General features: G+C 41.4%; 1 protein-coding gene across 1 annotated transcript in view; it reads right to left on the bottom strand.

Moving 5' to 3' along the window:
* col5a2a (collagen, type V, alpha 2a) overlaps positions 1-20,415 on the bottom strand; it is a 32,269-nt gene that overhangs the window by 6,708 nt on the left and 5,146 nt on the right. The window contains exons 2-42 of the mRNA XM_068328897.1: positions 9,060-9,281; positions 8,720-8,739; positions 8,588-8,620; positions 8,472-8,504; positions 8,249-8,302; positions 8,039-8,131; positions 7,700-7,771; positions 7,575-7,619; positions 7,405-7,458; positions 7,242-7,295; positions 7,027-7,080; positions 6,880-6,933; positions 6,623-6,676; positions 6,454-6,498; positions 6,225-6,278; positions 5,922-5,966; positions 5,726-5,779; positions 5,457-5,555; positions 5,304-5,348; positions 5,119-5,217; positions 4,949-5,002; positions 4,690-4,797; positions 4,404-4,457; positions 4,216-4,314; positions 3,917-3,970; positions 3,729-3,827; positions 3,588-3,641; positions 3,441-3,494; positions 3,310-3,363; positions 3,166-3,219; positions 3,000-3,044; positions 2,826-2,924; positions 2,411-2,518; positions 2,186-2,239; positions 1,986-2,039; positions 1,680-1,733; positions 1,491-1,544; positions 1,178-1,285; positions 953-1,006; positions 754-807; positions 175-336 (exon numbers count right to left, since the gene is read on the bottom strand). Of these exons, the coding sequence (XP_068184998.1) occupies positions 175-336; positions 754-807; positions 953-1,006; positions 1,178-1,285; positions 1,491-1,544; positions 1,680-1,733; positions 1,986-2,039; positions 2,186-2,239; positions 2,411-2,518; positions 2,826-2,924; positions 3,000-3,044; positions 3,166-3,219; positions 3,310-3,363; positions 3,441-3,494; positions 3,588-3,641; positions 3,729-3,827; positions 3,917-3,970; positions 4,216-4,314; positions 4,404-4,457; positions 4,690-4,797; positions 4,949-5,002; positions 5,119-5,217; positions 5,304-5,348; positions 5,457-5,555; positions 5,726-5,779; positions 5,922-5,966; positions 6,225-6,278; positions 6,454-6,498; positions 6,623-6,676; positions 6,880-6,933; positions 7,027-7,080; positions 7,242-7,295; positions 7,405-7,458; positions 7,575-7,619; positions 7,700-7,771; positions 8,039-8,131; positions 8,249-8,302; positions 8,472-8,504; positions 8,588-8,620; positions 8,720-8,739; positions 9,060-9,281 (2,813 nt within the window). The remainder of the gene's footprint in view (positions 1-174; positions 337-753; positions 808-952; positions 1,007-1,177; positions 1,286-1,490; positions 1,545-1,679; positions 1,734-1,985; positions 2,040-2,185; positions 2,240-2,410; positions 2,519-2,825; positions 2,925-2,999; positions 3,045-3,165; positions 3,220-3,309; positions 3,364-3,440; positions 3,495-3,587; positions 3,642-3,728; positions 3,828-3,916; positions 3,971-4,215; positions 4,315-4,403; positions 4,458-4,689; positions 4,798-4,948; positions 5,003-5,118; positions 5,218-5,303; positions 5,349-5,456; positions 5,556-5,725; positions 5,780-5,921; positions 5,967-6,224; positions 6,279-6,453; positions 6,499-6,622; positions 6,677-6,879; positions 6,934-7,026; positions 7,081-7,241; positions 7,296-7,404; positions 7,459-7,574; positions 7,620-7,699; positions 7,772-8,038; positions 8,132-8,248; positions 8,303-8,471; positions 8,505-8,587; positions 8,621-8,719; positions 8,740-9,059; positions 9,282-20,415) is intronic.

Below are 20,415 nucleotides of genomic sequence, written 5' to 3' on the forward strand. Positions count from 1 at the left end.
AGGTGTTGATGCACCATAAAAAGATCCATTTGTGCAGTCTGGCTTCCAATCGCGCAGCCCGATTACTATGTGTTTAAAAGGACTCGAGACCCGTAAATGCTCTAATGATCATTGATTTTCATAGTTTTGGTTTAAATTAATTTAGCTGATGTTGTGACAACAGCCTCTCTTTACCGTGGGTCCATCTTCTCCGGAGTCTCCCTTGTCACCTGGACTGCCTGGCGGTCCTGCTGGTCCTCGTTCACCTTGTTTTCCAGGGGATCCGTGGTCTCCACGAAGACCAAGTGGACCCTCTTTTCCTGGAGGTCCAAGGGGTCCGGGTTCTCCAACTGGACCCTGGCAGGAGGGAGGTAGTTGTGAGGTGCTGGTAGGTGTTAGACATTGGGTTTTTGAGAACAAAATAGAATTCCTGAGTGACTGGCTGAGGTCATCACTAATTTGTTTTATGTATTTATTCAATTCTAGTGCGTGAATGTTGTCTGATTGTACTGTTTAAATGGGGTGGATGGAAGAAATTTTGTATTTCAGCATTAATATAAAATGAAATACAGGAAATATAACCATCTCATACTGTCCTACCACCTTGATTGACCTCTCCACATAGCATGAGACAGGCTTTACTCACCCAGTGCTGTATTATTTAATTTTACAACATTAATCTACTGCACAACATTTTCAAATTTTTGAGTTAAGACCCTACAATGTCACATTTCCTTTTGGCCTTTTTGTCTGTTTAAGTTGGTGAGTACTTACACCGGGGCCTGGAGGTCCAACCCTTCCCGCAGATCCAGGGAAACCAGTTGGGCCCTTGAAGAAGAAATAAAGTCCTCATGATGATATGTATGGAAGAATATCTCTGAAGATCAAACACTTCAGGAATATGTCTTCTTCAAGAGAGAAGACACCCTCCTGTCCTTATGTGATGTCGACTCATGATGAAAAATGATCTTACTGGTGCACCCTGGGTTCCTCTTCCGCCTTTCAGTCCAGCAACACCGACTGGCCCCTGAAAAACAACAACTTATTAGAAAAACATGTATCAGATGCATTTTAGCAGATTGTGAACCTCTGTGGATAACCGCACTAAAGTACAGATAGAACTTGTGTTTATTTTATCAGGTAGTACCTGTGGTACTTTAATCCATTGGGACTGTAAACACAGTTCTTAATGACTTACATGAGGTCCATGAGCACCAGCCAAGCCTTGAGGTCCTGGCGATCCAGCGTCTCCTTTCTGGCCTGGCTCTCCAACTTCTCCCTTCACTCCAGGTTGGCCATCAGGACCCTTTAAATTTATGTGATAAAAAATGCATGTATTTATTATGAATATTAATTATGGGTATGTATAAATTCTAGATGTTTGTGCATTATAAATATATTTGCGTATAATAAAGAATACGTAAAAATCTTCCATTGCTTTCACATCATTTAGCTTAAATAATACAGAGGATAGAAAATACAATATGATGACTGAGTGAAGTGATGCTTACAGGAGAACCAGCAAATCCAACAGAACCAATGGGACCTGGGTCACCTCTTGATCCCTGTTGTAGGAGATAAATTATTCTATAGAAGCACACTGATAATGTACACCAACTCCACACAATTTATGCATCTACTGTACATAAATACTACAAATGAAATAGAATTTATGTTATGCAAATAACAGGTCTACTCACTGGCATTCCCCTGGATCCTGGGGGTCCATGTGGTCCTTTGGGTCCAGGTTCTCCCTGCAAAAATGTCACATTTTCATTGTCAATATTTTGAATAATGATAAACATTCATTTAGCCTTGCTGCCCCAGTGAACCTAATAATCTTATGTCTGAAGGCAATGCAAGCTCAAGACTGCCCTCCTTGAGTTGGGTGGTGGACAAGTGAACTATGTGGGACTGAGAGCAACATGGGAATTGGTTATCTGGTCACGATCTGGAATGATTGTGTCAGTCTTTAATGTGTGCTAGAGAGAAAACAAAGACTCTACCTTCTCACCGCTGGGTCCAGCTGGTCCTAGTGGGCCAACAGGACCTGGGGCTCCCTGTTCACAGAAAACAGATCACGTTGGGGACATCAGTCCATCAATCATATGGTCAATAACAGCAGTCGTTTCAGCAGAATCATCTCTTCCAATTAACTGTGAAAAGTCTTCAAGCCAAACTAACACAACATGGATGCTTCACTTACTCTTGCGCCGTCATTTCCGGCTGTCCCCTCTGATCCTTTCTCACCAACGGTGCCCTACATGGGACAGAACAAAGAAAAGGATGTAAGTCTCCTTCATTTGTGTTTAGTAGCAGAAATCTGCACCCAAGTTGTTCTGAATTTAACTGTAAACTGATAAGTACACCACTCATGATTAGATTTAAAATACTATTATCAGCATAATAAAGAAAACAATGATAAACTTACTCTGTCACCTTTAGGGCCAGGGGCGCCAGAGATGCCCCTCTCTCCTGGCATTCCCTGAAGACCTGGAGGCCCAGCATCACCAAGTGCACCAGGAGGACCGGGACTACCCTGCAGTGACAAACACATGTTGGGCAGACATGTTAGTTTTTTCAAGTTAAGTATTAAACACTTATTGATTTACACAGTACAAACTGCTTTTTGTTATTGTGACACACCCCTCAAATTTTCATAATCTCTCCATCTTTCTCCATAAATCTCCATGCTGGATGGCACTGACATAATCCCCCCGTGAGGATAAGCTTTTTTTTTGTCTAGATAAGTGATCAGTCTCTGCACTCGGTAGAATTTACATTTCACTTCCACATCATCAAAAATTATCTTCTGTAATAGATGCAGGTTATTTTGCTACAGATACCTTTGGCCCATCTGGTCCAGGTGCACCAGGAATTCCCTTAGGTCCCTGCAGGCCAGTGGTACCAAGCTCTCCTCGCTCACCAGGGATTCCACGCTCTCCCTATAGAAGGACAAGCATCAGTATCATCATCTTCGCCATCCACGCAAATAACTTATCCTTGTGAAATTCACCTACCCTCGGTCCGATTTGTCCAACAGCACCAAGCTCTCCAGGAATACCCTGGAAAACAGCAGCAATGGTGTGACGTACAGGTCAAGACCGAAATTCCACTGATTTATGAAGAGAAAGCAAGAAAAGACAGGAAAGCGAATGAGCCATTGTTAGCTTTTATCGCACTCACTAGGTCCCCAGGTTTTCCAGGTTCTCCAGGAGGACCTTGATTTCCAGGCAATCCCTAGGAAAACAAGAAGTCAAACATCATATTATGTCATCAGCACAATCACATCCAAAAATCATCCACCATTCTCAAATATTATTAACGCACCTGGAATCCATTCACACCTGGAGGTCCTTGCTCTCCTCTGTCTCCTGCGACACCCTTTTAGAGTGAGCATAAAGTTAATTTGCTGTGGTATTAGAAAAACAAATGCACCTCAAGGGAAACTGTACACTTACGGACGGGCCAGGAGGGCCAGCAGGGCCAACTTCTCCATCTTTTCCAGGAGGACCCTGAGGAGGCCATGACAACAAATTAACTGATTGCGTAGCTGCCAGAGATAAATGTCAAATAACAAAACAAGGGAATGAAATAATGGCACTCACTCTTTGTCCTGCCACTCCTGGAGATCCTTGTTCACCTGTCTTTCCAGGGTCACCCTTTACATTGAAAGAATAAGGTTTTAATTAGAAGTAGAACACGAGATTGATGGTCTGATGTTGGGCAAACTGAAATTACTAGCTTACATTGAATCCCTTGGGGCCTGAAGCTCCCATTATGCCTGCTGGTCCTCTGTTTCCAATGGATCCTGCAGGACCTGGACGGCCATCTTCACCAGGCGCACCCTGAATAAGAGAAACCATCATTTGTCTTAGGCTATCCCAACATTAAAGCTAACTCTGATGTTTCAGTGTTCTCGGGAATTGCAACCCACCAGTGGTCCTGGCTTGCCCTCTGCTCCCTGGACTCCAGGAGTACCCGTTAGTCCCTTAGATACAAAAATACAAAATATAAGTAATGAAAACGTGCTTCTGGACATAAACGTACCCTATGCTCCAAATCATAAACTAACCAACTGCCCATTAGTATAGACGCAGTGCATATTTTCTACTCAACATTGAGCTATATTTGTCAATCATAATTAGCATAAATAGTACATTAGCATGTGATTCAGAACAGTCATAGTAATGATGTAGTAGTTCAAATCTGGAATGCAAAGCTCCTCAGTGTTACCCTTGCACCTGGTAGACCAGGCTCTCCTGTACGTCCAGGGTCTCCTGCTGAAGCTTTTGGCCCTGGTGGACCAGATATTCCACGATCTCCTTGGGCACCCTGTAGAAAATAAATTTTGAGTTTCTTAAGTCACTATAACACATAATAGCAGAATAAATTATTCATACAGACTCTGAAGTATACAGTACCTTAGGTCCCGGCAGCCCATCAGCCCCAGGGAATCCTCTGTTACCAGGAGCTCCCTAACAAACACATGACAAATTTAAGTCTATGTTCTGTTTATTGTTAAATGATGGGTAACAACTGGTGGCAGACTCACGTTGTTATACGGTGAGAAAAGAGGCATTGTCATTTTCCATTAGTATTACCAATACTTCACTCTGATTTACCAAAACTCATTCAGTCATTACAGCCACGATTTTTACTCAAAGTGATTAATGTCTGCTTTCCTTGAAGTCTAGCTCTGTGACTTACTCTCTCACCGACGGGGCCCTGAGGGCCCACAGAGCCAGGGTCTCCACGTTGTCCTCGCTTTCCTTCTTCACCCTGAGGTCCAATCACTCCCTGGGAGCCTGGTGGACCCTTGAGAGTTGATGCACAAGAAATAAAATGTATTGAAGCGCTGCCTACACCCTTAGACTTCTATTATATGACTAAAATGTCTAATGTGTCAGATATCTGGCCCAAAATACAAAATCAAAATCTAGTCACATAAGATGTTGTGAAAGCTTACAGGTTCTCCTTTGGGTCCAGCCTCTCCTTTAAATCCTGGAACACCAACACCTCCCTGTAACACAAACGTGTAAAAAAGGTGAGTCTTCTGCGGATAAAGCAACTGTCTCAGTTTAATTACTATTTAAAAACATGCCTGCATCAAACAATCCAAGAGTCTTAAAATTTTACCAGCTGTCCTTTGATACCAGGCTGACCAGTGCTTCCCTGAGGTCCTGGTGGGCCAGCTGGTCCAACATGGCCACTTTGACCTTGTGGACCAAGATTACCCTGAGAAGAGTAAGTTATCCAGTGAACCTTGTGTAACTGTATCATTGAACGTAAATGAATTCATAAAGTGAGACGACTGTACATACCACTGGTCCTTTGCTACCTGTGCCACCATCTGTACCTGTGGGTCCCTATAAAACACAACGATTGTTCAATACCATTTGAGACGTTTTCCACCACAGTGGTTTCTGTTGTAATGACATGTATCGTATGATGTGTAGGTAAGATCATTGATTTACCCTGAGACCGATTGGTCCAGCTCTGCCAATGTGACCAGTCTCTCCTCTCTGTCCCTGTGGGCCCTCTGGGCCTCGGACCCCTGTTGGACCCTGTTGTCCCTGTGAGAGAGAATCATGAAGTGTGGTTAAAATGGAGACACATGACACTGACTGGTGAAAATACACCATCTTTATGATAAGCAAAGATTGATGGTAATAAAACATGCATTAAGTTCATTCAGAGCAGTAGCAGAATGAATAGTGTCTTTCTGTCGCATGTTTTTCTGTACCTTCATTCCAGGTGTTCCTGGATATCCAGGTGGGCCACTGAGACCTAATGGACCCTGTTAAACCAAATTCATTCACAGTTCTTAGCAATAATATACAGAAACATGCAATTCAAGGCTTCCGCACTCCTTTTCTTTTCCTTTAGTGCTTGACAACACGAGACAGTCCATGATGAGACTCCTGCTGATGCTGACTTACCATTGGACCAGGTTTTCCAGGGTTACCAGTTGAACCGCGCTTTCCCTGAAACACAACATGAAATCACTTTGGCTTGCAAATCACATTGAAATCACAAGATGGTGGCTTGAAGACCACCAAGGATTAGAATAGATGTTTTTTCTTCTTTTTAAATAAGTAATTTTATATGATTTGTAGTTATCATTACTGTTACAGTGATTAGTATTATCAGCAATAGAGCAGGGAGTTTACACCAAGGACACTAATAAGGCAATGTCATCGGGGTAGCAGATGTCTCCAACAACTCGGTGATATTATCCTTACTGCTATTCCACTGGGTCCAGAGCGTCCCCTCTCCCCTGGCATCCCAGCAGGGCCCTGTCAAACAAAGGCACAATGAATTACAGCTGTCCTCCTTTCAACACAGGTCTCAAGTAAGTTCAGAAGATTATTCATGGCCTCGCTCAACATATGAGCAGCAAATCAGAACAGTGTGTGTACTCCGGTCAGTTGTACATGAACATAGATTACATACAGTAAATAAATACATTACCATAGGTCCAGGTGCTCCCATTGGTCCTGAGGGACCTGTAGCACCCTACAAAAGATGTTTGGAGGTTTTTAGGTGTCATCTAACCAACAAGAATTTCAACCAATCAACAACTGGATTGAAGTTGAAGTTTGTTTGTTTTTTAAAAAAAATAAGCTTCTTTTATTTCTACCTTAGATCCAACAGCTCCAGTTTCACCTTTTTGTCCAATAGGTCCACCATGGCCCTGGTAAGAAAAGCAGAGCAAATTCAACAAAGAAACTCATCAGTTTACTCAAAGGAGAAATGGAATAACTGATGACAAGAAAATAAATAAAAGTAAAGTAAAGCCAGTTCCCCCTCACATAAATATATAAGAACAGAGTACATGACAACTGATAGAATCCACGGCATGTCCATTCATAAATGCTTCAGAAAACGGACACTCACCCTGTGACCCTTCAGTCCGGGAGGTCCAGGCGTACCTGGGAAGCCTCTGGACCCCTGAAATAAAGTTAACCGTTAAAAGATGTACCAACACCTCATGAGATCTCATTCTGAATGAGACTGTGTGTGTAGAGAGGTCTGAAAACATACCGTTGATCCGGGGAATCCTATTTCTCCATTACTTCCAGCTCTACCCGACTCTCCCTGCACGAGAAAATTACGCTTTACATCACATATTTGATCTCAGAAAGTTCAGCATTAAAAGTTGAATATACAGATTATTATACACTAGCTGGCTACATAGAATTACAATAAGCTTATCAGAAGTGTGTATTTGGCGGTTCGATGTTCTTGTGCTGACTTACATCTTCACCTGATTTTCCTGAAGGGCCCTCAGGTCCCCTTTGTCCAGGTGGACCCTGAAAAAAAATTTACATCGTTTTTTTTTTAATGCAGTGAAACAGCACAGCAGAAATATAGCTTTTCTAATGGAGGTACAAAAAAATATACAGGTAAACTATGTTTTACCATGCTTCCTGGGTCACCGACATCTCCAGGAGGTCCTTGTGGTCCAGATTGCCCCTTAGAGGAGTGAGGGGGTAAAAAGACAAAACATTTTAGATTAACAGGGAGGAAAATAAATGAAATATAATCTTGTTTGTCAGTGTTTGGTCCATCGTAGGGTGTTGAAGACGTACAGGTGAACCGCTAGGCCCAGGAGGTCCTCTTGCTCCTGACTCTCCCTGAAACAAACATGAAGTACAGAAGAATCAGTTTTATTGATCATGCTGTCTGTTTATGTTGCAACCGAGGATCTTCTTACCCTTGAGCCGCTTAACATGGCTTGAGGTCCTGTTTTTCCATCAAACCCTGTAGCCATCTGAGCCCCCAGACCCTACATTTAAAAAAACAATCACACCTATTGGTTCAGGTTGAATGATCTGAAAAGCAAATATGGATTTATTTTTTGCTCATTTCTCTGAGTAAATAAATTGCAAAACCACATACTTGTGTTTCTTAACATTCATCATTGTAACACGAGAGCTGAATCTGGCACATAATTTGTCTTTTTGTGTCTCATGTTTGCTCTTCCTGTGCATGTTAGCACATGAATGCACCCGCAAGTGTACTTCAGCATATTTGTACTCTATGCACGACTCACTCCAGGGTGTGACGGATGTCCTGGAGGTCCTGGTTCACCAGGCTGACCTGGCACACCGGGCTCTCCATCGTAACCTGAAGGACCTCGTAGACCCTAGGGTGAAAAGAGAAACAGAGAGAGAGAGACTGATTTCTTTTTGTCCAGTGGATCCTGCTCTTCTCCATATATTTATGTCATTAGGAACTGCTTTATGATTGTGATGTCACTTACAGGCCTTCCTTTGTTTCCACGAGATCCTCTATCTCCAGCAGAGCCGGGAGGTCCCTGTTGACATTTTTCAAAAAAGGCAACCATTAATAAGCTAAGATTGTAATTCACATAAGAGTATGTGAAATGTAACAGTAGATTTTTGCATTGCTTTGTGCAGAAGTCATTTTGAGGTCAGCAGGTAAGCGTCCTCTTGTGCCATCTAGTGTTAGCTCAGGTAGCTCACCATGGGTCCGGGTCGGCCTCTGATGCCAGTCACCTGCAGGGGAATCATCAGACACATGATTATTACCTCCAGCGTTTACACTACGGGGTTAAAGGGTTTATGTCACAAATACTCACAAGTGGGACATCTCCGGGTTCTCCCTTCTGACCCTGTATGAAAGGACCCACAACAAAGTCATGAAACTCATGATGGTGACCATTTCAGTTGATGCAACATGTATGTGAATTCACGACACAGCTGTGACCTACCCTAAAGATCCTTCCCCCACCTGTAAAATTTTTAAAAAAAAGGTTATGAACATGCATACATACTTTTGAAATTCCAACAAATTTTAACAGAAAAAGTCAGAACACCTGCAGCGAGTTTAAAAGTATAGACCACAGTAGTTAAGGGAAAGAGCACAGTTGTAACGGTAAACCTAATCTATATAATACAGATATATAAGAAATTTTGATGTCTTCCTATTTTAACTGCTCGAATCTTGCACTGTGTTTTACTCCAGTAACATTTATTCTTGTGTCTTTTTGAGGAATAGTCAGATTTATTGTCACAATAAATATATTATCTATAATTTGACCTCCTCCTCACCAAAGCTGCCCTGTCCTCCGTCGGTGGTGGCTGCGTCGCTCTGACATATTGGGCAGCACTCGCCATCGGGGATCACGACCTTCTCGCAGTGGGATAGCTCATCGCACTGGATCTCATCGCAGAGAACCTGACCGTTGTCACAAGCGCAGATCCGACATGGCTCCGGCTTCCAGACGTCCCTGTTAGTGTAGACCTGGCCATCTGCCGTGCAGCTCGCATCATCTGAGGAACACAGGGAGAGGAAACTGAGTTCATCCACACACCTGCTGTTTACTGGGAAGGTCGTCTGACCGCAGCAAGAACGTGAAGCTTTCTGTTGGTGTTCACTATCAGCAGACATTAAACAGGGTCACTGAGAGGAAACATGAGCACAAGAAAGAGGGTAAACAGTTAACATTCATCCACACTCTATTTCCTCATCTTCCTGTTTATGCTGGGAGGCTGATGCTTTTCCCAATTTGTAAGTATACAGAAAATAAAGTTTCACCTTTAACGTTTTTGGAAAACCCTCCTCAGAAAGAAGAAATGCATTTACTCATCATCAGAGCACCCTGTGATGTATCTGGGACAACGCCACAATCTTCACAAATTGACAACTGCTCAAAACTCGAGGAAACAAGGAGTCCATACAGATAAAAGCATGATAGAGCACGAAGTAACACAATCTGTGCTCGACTGATGCTTGTTAATTAATACTAGAGTGCAAAGTAACGCAAGGTTTTCCACAATATTCTGCACACATGGTCAATAAATTCTGGAAAATCTTTGATTCGCTGAGGTCACCAACTGTAATCCTTGAGGTCGTCTGCTCCAGAGACAGAGTTTAAAAAACACCAGTTGAAATGCAGATAATAATGACTGTTTTAATCCTGCAGGACACACAGCCTTGAAATAAGACATATGTGCAGCAGGTAAATGGAGGCTGCAGCCCTGGCTCTGCCTTTAGAATCATGGGATCTGAGGCCACCTACACACACAAGGTCCTGATGCCCTCACCTGTTCTTTCTGCAAACAGCAGGTGGCAGCTGTGAGCCTCAGAATGCAGGTAAATCAGGTTTAACACAGATTAAGAACTGCTAGTGAAAGGAAATATAATATATTACTGTAAGTGTATATACTGTAGATTATAGATAGATAGATAGATAGATAGATAGATAGATAGATAGATAGATAGATAGATAGATAGATAGATAGATAGATAGATAGATAGATAGATAGATAGATAGATAGATAGATAGATAGATAGATAGATAGATAGATAGATAGATAGATAGATAGATAGATGGATAGATGGATAGATAGGTAAAAAAAAGTCTATCCTCATTTTTAATTATTACAGAGATACACTATTTCCAGTTAGTAGGTTAAGTAGCTTTAAGTGACAACTGTTAATTGTAATAATAAATACAATACATTTTGTGAAATTACCATGAAGCAAAGTTAACTTTTGTAAGAATTTCGACCGCGGTATCCTTTCTGGTAGTGGCAGAAATACCGTTGTTTATACTCAAGCACCCAAGATGTGCTTCAATAATTAGTTATAATTCAATCTAAAAACACCCTGTCCTCCTTTTATTAAAGGCCTGTAAAACTGCTGATGAGATAAATGATGATGTTCTTGACATATTACATCTAAAGTCATGTTTACTGTCAATAAATAGAAATAGCACAACTCAACACTGTGGATCAGGCACCTCATTATGCCCAATCTGAGTCATCATCCTATGACAAGTTATGATTAACAGTCTAAACTATGGCGCAGCAGAAATAAACACATGGCAGGGTGAATCAAGCTATAATTTTAATGTGTTTTTCTGTGATTCATATTTCAACTTGTCTTTCTTGTCTACCTATGAGAAATGACTAGATAAATAGTGAGTGCGTATGTAAAAATAAATGGTGATTTAAGGCACGATGTCATTGCTACCAAATCACATCACCTAAAACTACACCGTGTCCTGTATTCAATAGTCACAACGTCTCTACAGCCGCTGCAGCTAACGTTAGGGTATTTGTAGCCTTCACCTCCATCACCGATCTTATATGTAAGCTAAACTGAAGTAAACGTAGAGAGGCCTCATCATCATCATCATCATCATCATCATCATCATCATCATCATCATCATCATCATCATCATCATCATCATCATCATCATCATCATCATCATCATCATCATCATCATCCAGTATTCCAGTATATCCTGTAGTAGCAACAACATAACAGACACAAACCGATGCTTCTTCTGCTTTGGATCAGATTATCTTCTTGTATTCCTGCTCTGTACCGATGCTAACTCTTTTTTGCATTCTATGTTTTGAAAAAAAAATTTCTCCACATCTTAACTAAAAAGCAAATAGGTATTTCATTCAGGTTGAGAATTGTTAGTGCAGAATCTGAGGTGCCACACTGATATTTGCTTTAAAAGTGAGCAGTACCCAGACCTGCCACCGAGCAGCCGTGTTGGCTGAGGCAGTGACTTAGGAACATGGAAACATAACCTCACAGGTACTCTCTGTCTCCTCAGCCTTCCTTGTGTTGTCATAATACCTCAGAACATTAAAGACACAGCATATTTAAGTAATGACATATCCAGACTATAACCCCAAAGTTAAAAACCAGCACTCTGCAGCAAGTAAGAACACATTTTCCCTTGTTGGCGGAGACACTTGGACTCACTTTAGCCATGATTTTTGACTAGCCAGCTAACTTCACAAGAGCAAGGCCGGCAGTTTCCTTGGAAAAGTTGTCTGGTTTTAGATTCTTGTTAGTACACGCTGTATTATTTGCTGTTGGATAGCGTCTTCCCAGGAATGAGAGCGTTGGTGACTTTTATCCATTTTCGTGCAGCCAGAGGCATAAAAAACCTCTCCCCGAGGAGGTCTGGCTCAGCCGTCGGTTGGCAAATGGCTGGAAAACCATTTTTCCTCTGGCTTTTGTGAGATTTCAACAGTGCGTGTCGGGAAAGTTTGAAATTCATTGGGAGAGATGTAGGATTTGAAGCGCCATCTTACAAAAAAAATTTTTTTTTGAAATACCGCAAGCATTAAAGGCAGGGGAGGAGAAGGAGGAGGAGGAGGAGGAGGAGGGGGATGTTCACTTTTTCCCCTCCTCTCTGCTAATCCATTGCAGGCCCCACACTTTTCCACGGATGCAGTAAGAAAGAGCAGTTTAATAATTGTGACAACGATGAGAAGGAATGTTCCTGTCTCACTTGACCTGGGTTTTCCACTAGTCAGCTACGAGGGCAGACGGTTTCCTTTCCAGGTCTAAAACATGGACTCTGGAGCTTTCCAACATGACTCACGAGTCTGCTGTGCTACCTGTTGTTCCACCACACAGGTAACCAGGAAGCCAACATCGCTTGCCACAAGTCACGGCACACCTCCCAGGGAAAACCCTGGGAAAGTCTACTTACACCTGGTCATGAAATGCGTGGTAAATATGAGGAGACAAAAAAAAATGTTGTGGGTTTTCCTTAGGAAATATGGAAACACTCGTGTCTTCTGGGAGAGTCAAGAGGTTAGAAAATGACCTCATGGAAACAATGAGTCCCACAAAAATGGAATTCTCATTTCCTTTTGGGAAAAAAAAAAAAAGAAGAAGAAGGCCCCAAACTGAAGGCCCCGTTGTGGACCGATCTGCAGACAGATACAAGTTGAAGATGTTTTTCTCTGTTTCCGTTCGTGTTCTGAACAAGTCCTTTAAAAGCAGCGAGAGCAACTTTGTTAATACCTCAAGGAATACAGCCTGATTCCTCGTCCAGATGCAGATGACTTACAGCTGCTGAGGGACGGCTTTGCAGCAGCTGCACTGAAACCCTCTAAAACATCAATGTTCCTCTGCACAAGACCTCCAGCTCAATGAGACAAAGCCTTCACCTCATGAGCCTCCGGAGTTAAGGAGGACAAAAACAAGTCAACGCTGTGCTTTGCTGAAAATTGAGGTCACCCTGAGCCTTTTTACCCTCTGAAGATTTTAATATGTCCTGTCTGCAGAATATCCTGAAGCACAGAGGATTTGCTGTGTTGCTCTGACAAATTGTGAAATCTGAAATAACGCTTTAGTTTGAACACGCTCTTCAACTCGGCCTTTACAAACACGACTCGCTATCTCAAGGGAGGGGTCGGAAAGTCCGGCCAGGAAAGCAGAAATGAAAAGATTACATGTCTCTGCTTTTCCATCAACAGCCCCCTTCTCCATTAGCTCTGAATGAGTCCCCCCCCCCCCCCCCACACACACACACACACACACATTTAGCGATGGGAGGATTGTAAGCATTGCTCAATTATCCTCACCACATCTTTGCTTCTTTATCTATTTGGCAGACCGACTTCCTGCCTTCTTTTTTTTTTTTTTTGCGTTGGATTGAATTCATCTACATTCTTCACATTTTAAAGCAAAGCTCGACTTGTTGGCATAAGAATTTACATTTCAAAACAATTATTACATTTTTTACAGTAACACAAATTTTTTGCTGAACTAAAAAAAAGCTTGGCTAGCTTGACAAGAAAATTACTTTTTTTATCAAACATATTCAGAGAAATAATTCTACCTATGAAATAATTTTCACTCAGTCAGCTGTAAGACCATAGATTCTTCTTGCGGCGCAACGAAACATCCTTCATTGTCATGAAACATTACGGGGTATTTAGACCGTACTAATCAAACAGGTTGTGTGTCATTCACTCCCATTCATTCATGAGGTCACATTCCAATATCAGTTTAATTTTGATTAAGAATACTCAATTTGGTGAGTCTGTGTAACAGTGGGTATGCAGCAAAGCAAAATGGATGAGGTCAAACATTCCAGGCCACCAGAGCAGAGCGCTAACATACACAGAGGGTCGCTGAGCCCCACACAGCCAGATGTGGAAGAATAAACTGTGGATTCTGGACACCAACAAAACTCAAAGACACAATACGGTCCTGCTGACACTGAAAAAGACTAATGAAGATGAGAGTTTTTCTACTCAAAAACAACAAGTGGAAAAGGAACGGAATTGTAAACTTTGTTTGCAGCTCATCGATAATCTGCGTAAGAAAAACTTTTGAAAACGGACTCCAAGGTGTGAACTAGACCGAACATGTTGGACACAACAACAACAACAACAAAACAAAACCTGACAGTCCAGTTTTATTTGTTCCAAATTTAGACAGCATTGTGATTTTATTCTGCAGTGTTAATTTTTAAAGTTTACACCACTGACCTTGGTGTGCAAACTACTGCGCTTTAACAATTCCTTGTGCACGTGTAAATGTACATGTAGAATGTTTAAAAAAGCAAATGTAAATGTTTAAACTCAAAATTCATTTGCAGGTGTGAATTCTTCCATTTCTTTTTCCATGAATTTAGGGTGGCAGATATGTGAACTGTCAAATTAAACTTCATATGCGAAGCATTTTCTCCGGTTTTATCACTCTGATGGCTGAAACCTTTACACAACATATGGTTTTTGGGATTAACTATCAGTTAAAAAATGTGTTCCCTTCATTGTTATTGTCTGTCTGCAGCTCAGATCGGCACTAAACATACATCTGTCTTTCTTTGTGATCCAGGAACTGTCGGTCCCTTTCTGTCTTCTGTCTCTGCAGTTGACTTTGGATGTGTTTGTAGAGGAACATGTGGGCAGACGGTGACACAGACACGCCACTCCCATCCCTGAGTCCCTAAATCAAAGCCAGAGTGACTGTCATGCACATGAAGTCAGTTTATCGTCACACGGCCCACACTTTTCCTTCCATTTGAAATCTGTCCAAAACACGACCTGTAAAAACCAAATGATAGAAAACACTTTTAACCATCGTCGTTTTTCATGTTAGGGAGGATTTCAACTTGTTTTATGTGGCGTCTTACATTAGCACAGCAGCAGAGACTTACTGCCTCTGAGTTCTGCCTGACCCGAGTGCAGCAGCTGTTCAGGAATCCTCTCCTCAGAACCAAATGGCTGCCGGGGGCTCATTTTTTAAATCCTGTGTTTTCTCATATCCCCATCAATCTCCTCTTCTTTCTCCTCATCCCTATGAAAACAGGCCTGCCTCCTTCTGGACCTGTCCTCCACACACATCTTTCCCCTTTTCTTCTCTTTCCCACAACTCTCCGTCTCCATTTTGTTTCTCTGAAATGCGAAATGATGCAACTTCTCCTCTGAATGTCAGCACGATGCCCCTCGGGGGGGTATGTTTTGGAGAAACATTTACATATTTAACTGAACTGCATGCCGTGAGGTCACAAGCTTGACATTATTTATATTTACATTGGATTGTCCAGATTGTCGTTTCATGTCAGGAGAAATAAGTTCCAGTTCCCACACTGACAGCATTATGACGTTTACGTCCAGAATAAGACCCTTGTAGAAGAATGTTCCTAAACTGGATTAAACTAGGAAAAAAAAAAAATTAGCTCCAGAACATGTCCCAGAAAACCAGTTTCAAAGGGGTTTACAAAGAGCAAAGAACAGTAATGTTCTTTTGTTCATTTTTCCTTAATAAAACAAATGTAATAATAAGTAATTGAAGTATAAAAAACAGTCAAATAAAGAGGAACAAAATTTAGAAGAAAGCAATTCTGCAAAAAAAAAAAAAAATTAATCAGGAAACAGACTGAGGTTTGTTCCAGAGTCAAGAAGTCCAAAGACAAAATACTTGTTCTCCTCTGGTTTGAGCCTCAGGAATTACGAACAGACTTCTGCTGAGGACCTCAAACAAGCTTTAAAAATAATGATATAAATCAGATGTTGTTTCTCTAATTCCTAACATGATCATCATACAGTCCTCAGACATACCTGTATTTCCATACAGATGTTGATGTATCATCAAATCTAATTTTTTCTACCTTTAAGTAGCAAAGAATCAGAAATCAACATCAGGGGGCACAGACAGAATGAACGGTGACGGGAACAGATGGTAAAATATGCTTTACTCAGAATCTCACACATTATTAAATTACAGACGCTCAAATCTTGAAAATAATTATGTAATATGTCAATAACTACTTGTATATTCATCAGTTTTAAGTTATTCATCAGTATAAGTTTCGACAGATTGGATGTCGCAGTGAAAGCATTTCAGAACAAAAACGTTCGTGTTGCAAAGAACATGATTGTATTTACAGAGATGATTTTCAACAAATGGGTTACAGGCCTGAAGCTCAAGCACAAAGCCAATGTCACGGAGAAGCGTTTTGGACGCAGCGAGCAAATCTGAAAAGGAAACAGCGTCTGAGCGGATGGTTTAGGCCAAAAATGTCCTCGTAACCTTCTGAGATATGCTTGGAGTCAATCCAGAATGGTCTCTGCAATGGAAACCATGATTTCATTCCAGGAGAACGACATCAGTTATTCCCCTGATTTCAGCGAGTAAATCTAGATCATTTCCCTCATTATAACCATTGAAATGAACTTTAAAAGGGTGGTGAGCGTAAGTAAAAACATACAGCCTCTTTTAAGATGCCTCACTAGCTCCTCTGGCCAATGGTTGATTCTGGTTGGATATCTGACACTACACACACACACACACACACACACACACATGCGGTAACATCAGTCACTGGAAACTTCATTCCCCTGGGTGGCACAAAATATCTATCACTTTCTCTTTATTGCTAAATGGAGACCCTTGAAGGTTACCACAGCCATGCTTTCCTGGTAAATGTCAGAGATGGACACAGAGGGAGGTGAGGAGGTCAGGAGGTCAACGTTAAATAGTGTTCTATCTCAGTGAGGCCTGGTAACGCAGCAGCTCTCTGTTGCATCTGAAGCGTGAGGATCTGTGGTTTAGTGTGTCCTGAGGCGACTTCAATCGTGTGACGTTCAGCTCTAAAACCCGACAGAAACACTCTCCCGTAAACGTCCCGCCATACAGTAAAAATAGCAGAAGAACAACGCAATAACCTCCCTGAGGATTCCCTGAATGCTTCAATCCTCATTAAAACTTGTATTTATCGGTGTTTACTTTTTCTAACTGACGTCCCCACAGAGGACTACAATTTAATCTGTATTACTTTGTTTGTCAGTTTCTGAAAAACTTCAAAAACTTGTGAATGTATTTTGATTTATTATATGTGAAACACGGCCCAAGGCACCATCTTCTTGGCAAGTATCCAGAATATCAACGAGATCCATGGTTGTTCTTTACTTCACATCTTCAACAATTGGACCAAAACAATAAGATAATCACTGTGTGATTTAGGACACTTGAGTCTGATCTGGATCCAATTATATTCTGACCCTGGTGACTTCAAGGAAAATTCACTACTGTGACATAATCAATCATGCTGATACAGACTGACCTGAGATCAGATTAAATGTGATGATTCACTTCAAGTTTCTTGAACAGCTACTAAACTAATACCAATAAGGGAAGGTTTTCACGGTTAAGTGACCAAACTATTACAGGAATGCATTTTGCTGGTAATTTTCAACTAAATTGTGAGCATTTCCTTAGTGTGAACATGTTTTTATCAGACATGCTGTGTGCAAAGTCAGTGGACACGTATGCACTGGTGCCTGCATGTGTTCCAAATGAAACATGTTAAAATAATACAGTCTCACAGTTCAGTGTTGTGTGGTGTTGCTCTGCTGTGCTGGGGGTGTGGCAGGAGCAGAATTTGGGGCGGAGCCTCGTCTCCACACCTGTTGCTCATCTCCACACCTGAACCTGATCAGTCTGACTGGCCTGAGGCCTTTCAGCTGCTTCTCCTTTGGTTCGGTGCCAGGTTGTTTTCTACCCTCCCCCACGCCCCTAGTTTACTGGACTTCTGGAGTTTTCTTGTTTTCCCTGGATTTTTGTTGCTTTAATTAAAATATGACAGAAAGCTTCTGCTGCGTATCGGTCCTCGCCCCACACCTCATGACACAGTGTGTATAAGAACTATTACAGACACATATTTATGAGTTTCAGTTGATAAATGAAGTTATCAAATTCCACATCACGATGTATTATTTTAAGTTTTGCAGCGATGCAGGGATACATTTTTGATAAATGTACTTTTAAATAAACGCACTGTCTCTCTCTGACACACACACACACACACACACACACACACACACACACACACACACACACTGAACAATGAAGCCTCTCCAAGCTACCACCCTAAACATGCACTCATGCTGCCATCAGTGCCAAGCAGAGGATTACTTCTTGGATTACTTCTTGGATTACTTCTTGGATTACTTCTTGGATTACTTCTTGGCTAATCTGCAGCAGTTTGTTGACTGAAACTCCCCTCCATCAGTAACAGTTACATTCTTTGTCCAGCATGTCATCACCAGCTGCGTGAGCCCCAAGAAACTTAAACACCATCTTCCCACAGAAAAAAAAGGTGTTCTAAATGTAATAAAACAGCGGTTCGCAGGTTCACCTTTTTTTTTTTTTTTTGGCAAAAGGAAACATGTCTTTCATTCCCTAACTGTTGTGTTCCTCCCTGACCGTGAACCACACCAGTCGTTAATGACAACTGGAACTCAGCTCCTCCACAGGAAATTCCAGTTTGATTTGACTTCCGCGTTGGAGTGGGACCAGTGCATTGTGGATGATCCAACCCTCCTCCGGGGTTGCCTCGTTGTTCCAGCACCCTCACCATGCTCTCTCGCTCCGGCTGATTCCAACTCTTCATCTGGACACCCCTCAACCCCCCAGCCCTTGCCGATAGATAGAGTATGGCACCACTTTGGTCTCATGCTGTGTTTACAGCTTATCCTCTCATTGCCAAGTTTCATCAGTGAAAGGCTTAGAAACAAGATTAGATAGAAATGACCCACAGCCTGAACTTGGAGTTGTAATTTAGCTCAGGTAAATACAGTTTGTAGATACATACTGCTGCTGTTGTGTAAACCTGCTGTATTTTTTGGCTGCTGACTGAAGCCAAACTGTCTATATAACCTGGTAATTATAGGATACTGTTTCTGTAAGAACAATCGAAAGGCTTGACTTTGATTCTAAAGTATATTTACAGAAACACAAAGTACAACTATGTGAAGTCCTTCATGTGGAGATGATTTTAAAGCTCGAGGACCATCAATTTTAAAATTGGATTTGTTCTTTGTAACTTTCCTGGAACGTTCTGTCAGCAGTGAGGGTGTTTGTTGTGCAAAAGTTGCAGACTGACAATTTTAATACAAAATAAATGACAAGATGGTGTTTTAAAGGAGCAGTTCACCCAAAAATGAGAAGGCAACCCTCCCACATTACAATATAAAGACAGTTCTAACAATCTCAGTCCAGAAAACATTTCTAAGTTTTCTCAATAAACCAGAGTTTGCAGAATTTTCTCAAACAACTGAGGATACTAGTTTTAAAACATGAAACACAATAAAAAGCAAACAAAATGACTCCAAGCGGCGTTTATGGTGTAATTCGAGTCTTTTAATGGTCTCCTCTTCTTCAACTGTTCAGCCATGAGACTCCAGGAGAAACTTCACCAGACTTTCCGTCGGCATGGGAACGAGTATCATTTTTGGGTGAAGTCGCCCTGAACTCCTTCAGCCACTTCTCTGCAGTAGCGTCTTTGGCCCATGTGGTGAAGTCATCTCAGTTAGCCGTGACTCATTCACGACACGCAGACTTTTCCACATTTCATCGGTATGGCTCTGTGTGAGAACTGTTTGTTCGGGAACACTGACTAGAGATTGCAGCAAGCGGGCAAAAGACAGCACAGGCTTGCATTGTGCTCCAAGAATGCCCCCTTCGCCGGACTGGACAACTTCTTTTCTTGAAATGTTTATGAGGCAATGCCAGTTTGGACTCAAAGGCCACAAACCAATGAGAAAATCTTCTTGGCCTACATGTGCATGCGCTCTGCTTGCAATGATGAGTTTAATAGCAGACGACATTTCAAGGAACATGGTGGCTTCTGCTGGCCATGTTGCACAAAGATTCCAGGGCTATGTGTGTCGGAAATATACTAAACCTAATAATTTCCCTGCTGAACAGAGTTTATGTGTACGACTGACAGTATTGATTCTATTACTGATATTCTCTCTGTTTAGAGAAACATCAGCACTACCAGTTAAATTTCATTTTTGAAAATTCTTTGTTGATCGATTGGATCACAACCTTCAGAAGCTCCATAACGTACACTTATGTTAGCTTTTTACAATGAATGATGTATTGTAGGATTGCAAGATACAGAAGCTACATCATGCCTGTCATGTTAGTTGTAGGCTAAGATTAGAAAAAAAAAGTAATGTAGAGTTGAAGTGTTTCACTAACTAGAGTGTGCTCTTAATTACCCTTCAGGGATCAGATTAGTATATAAAATTTAAAAAAAACAAAAATTATTTATATATATATATATATATATATATATATATATATATTTACAATCTTGTTTCAGATGTCAGGACAGATATATAT

Source organism: Antennarius striatus, chromosome 12, assembly GCF_040054535.1.
Source record: "Antennarius striatus isolate MH-2024 chromosome 12, ASM4005453v1, whole genome shotgun sequence".
Taxonomy (NCBI): domain Eukaryota; kingdom Metazoa; phylum Chordata; class Actinopteri; order Lophiiformes; family Antennariidae; genus Antennarius; species Antennarius striatus.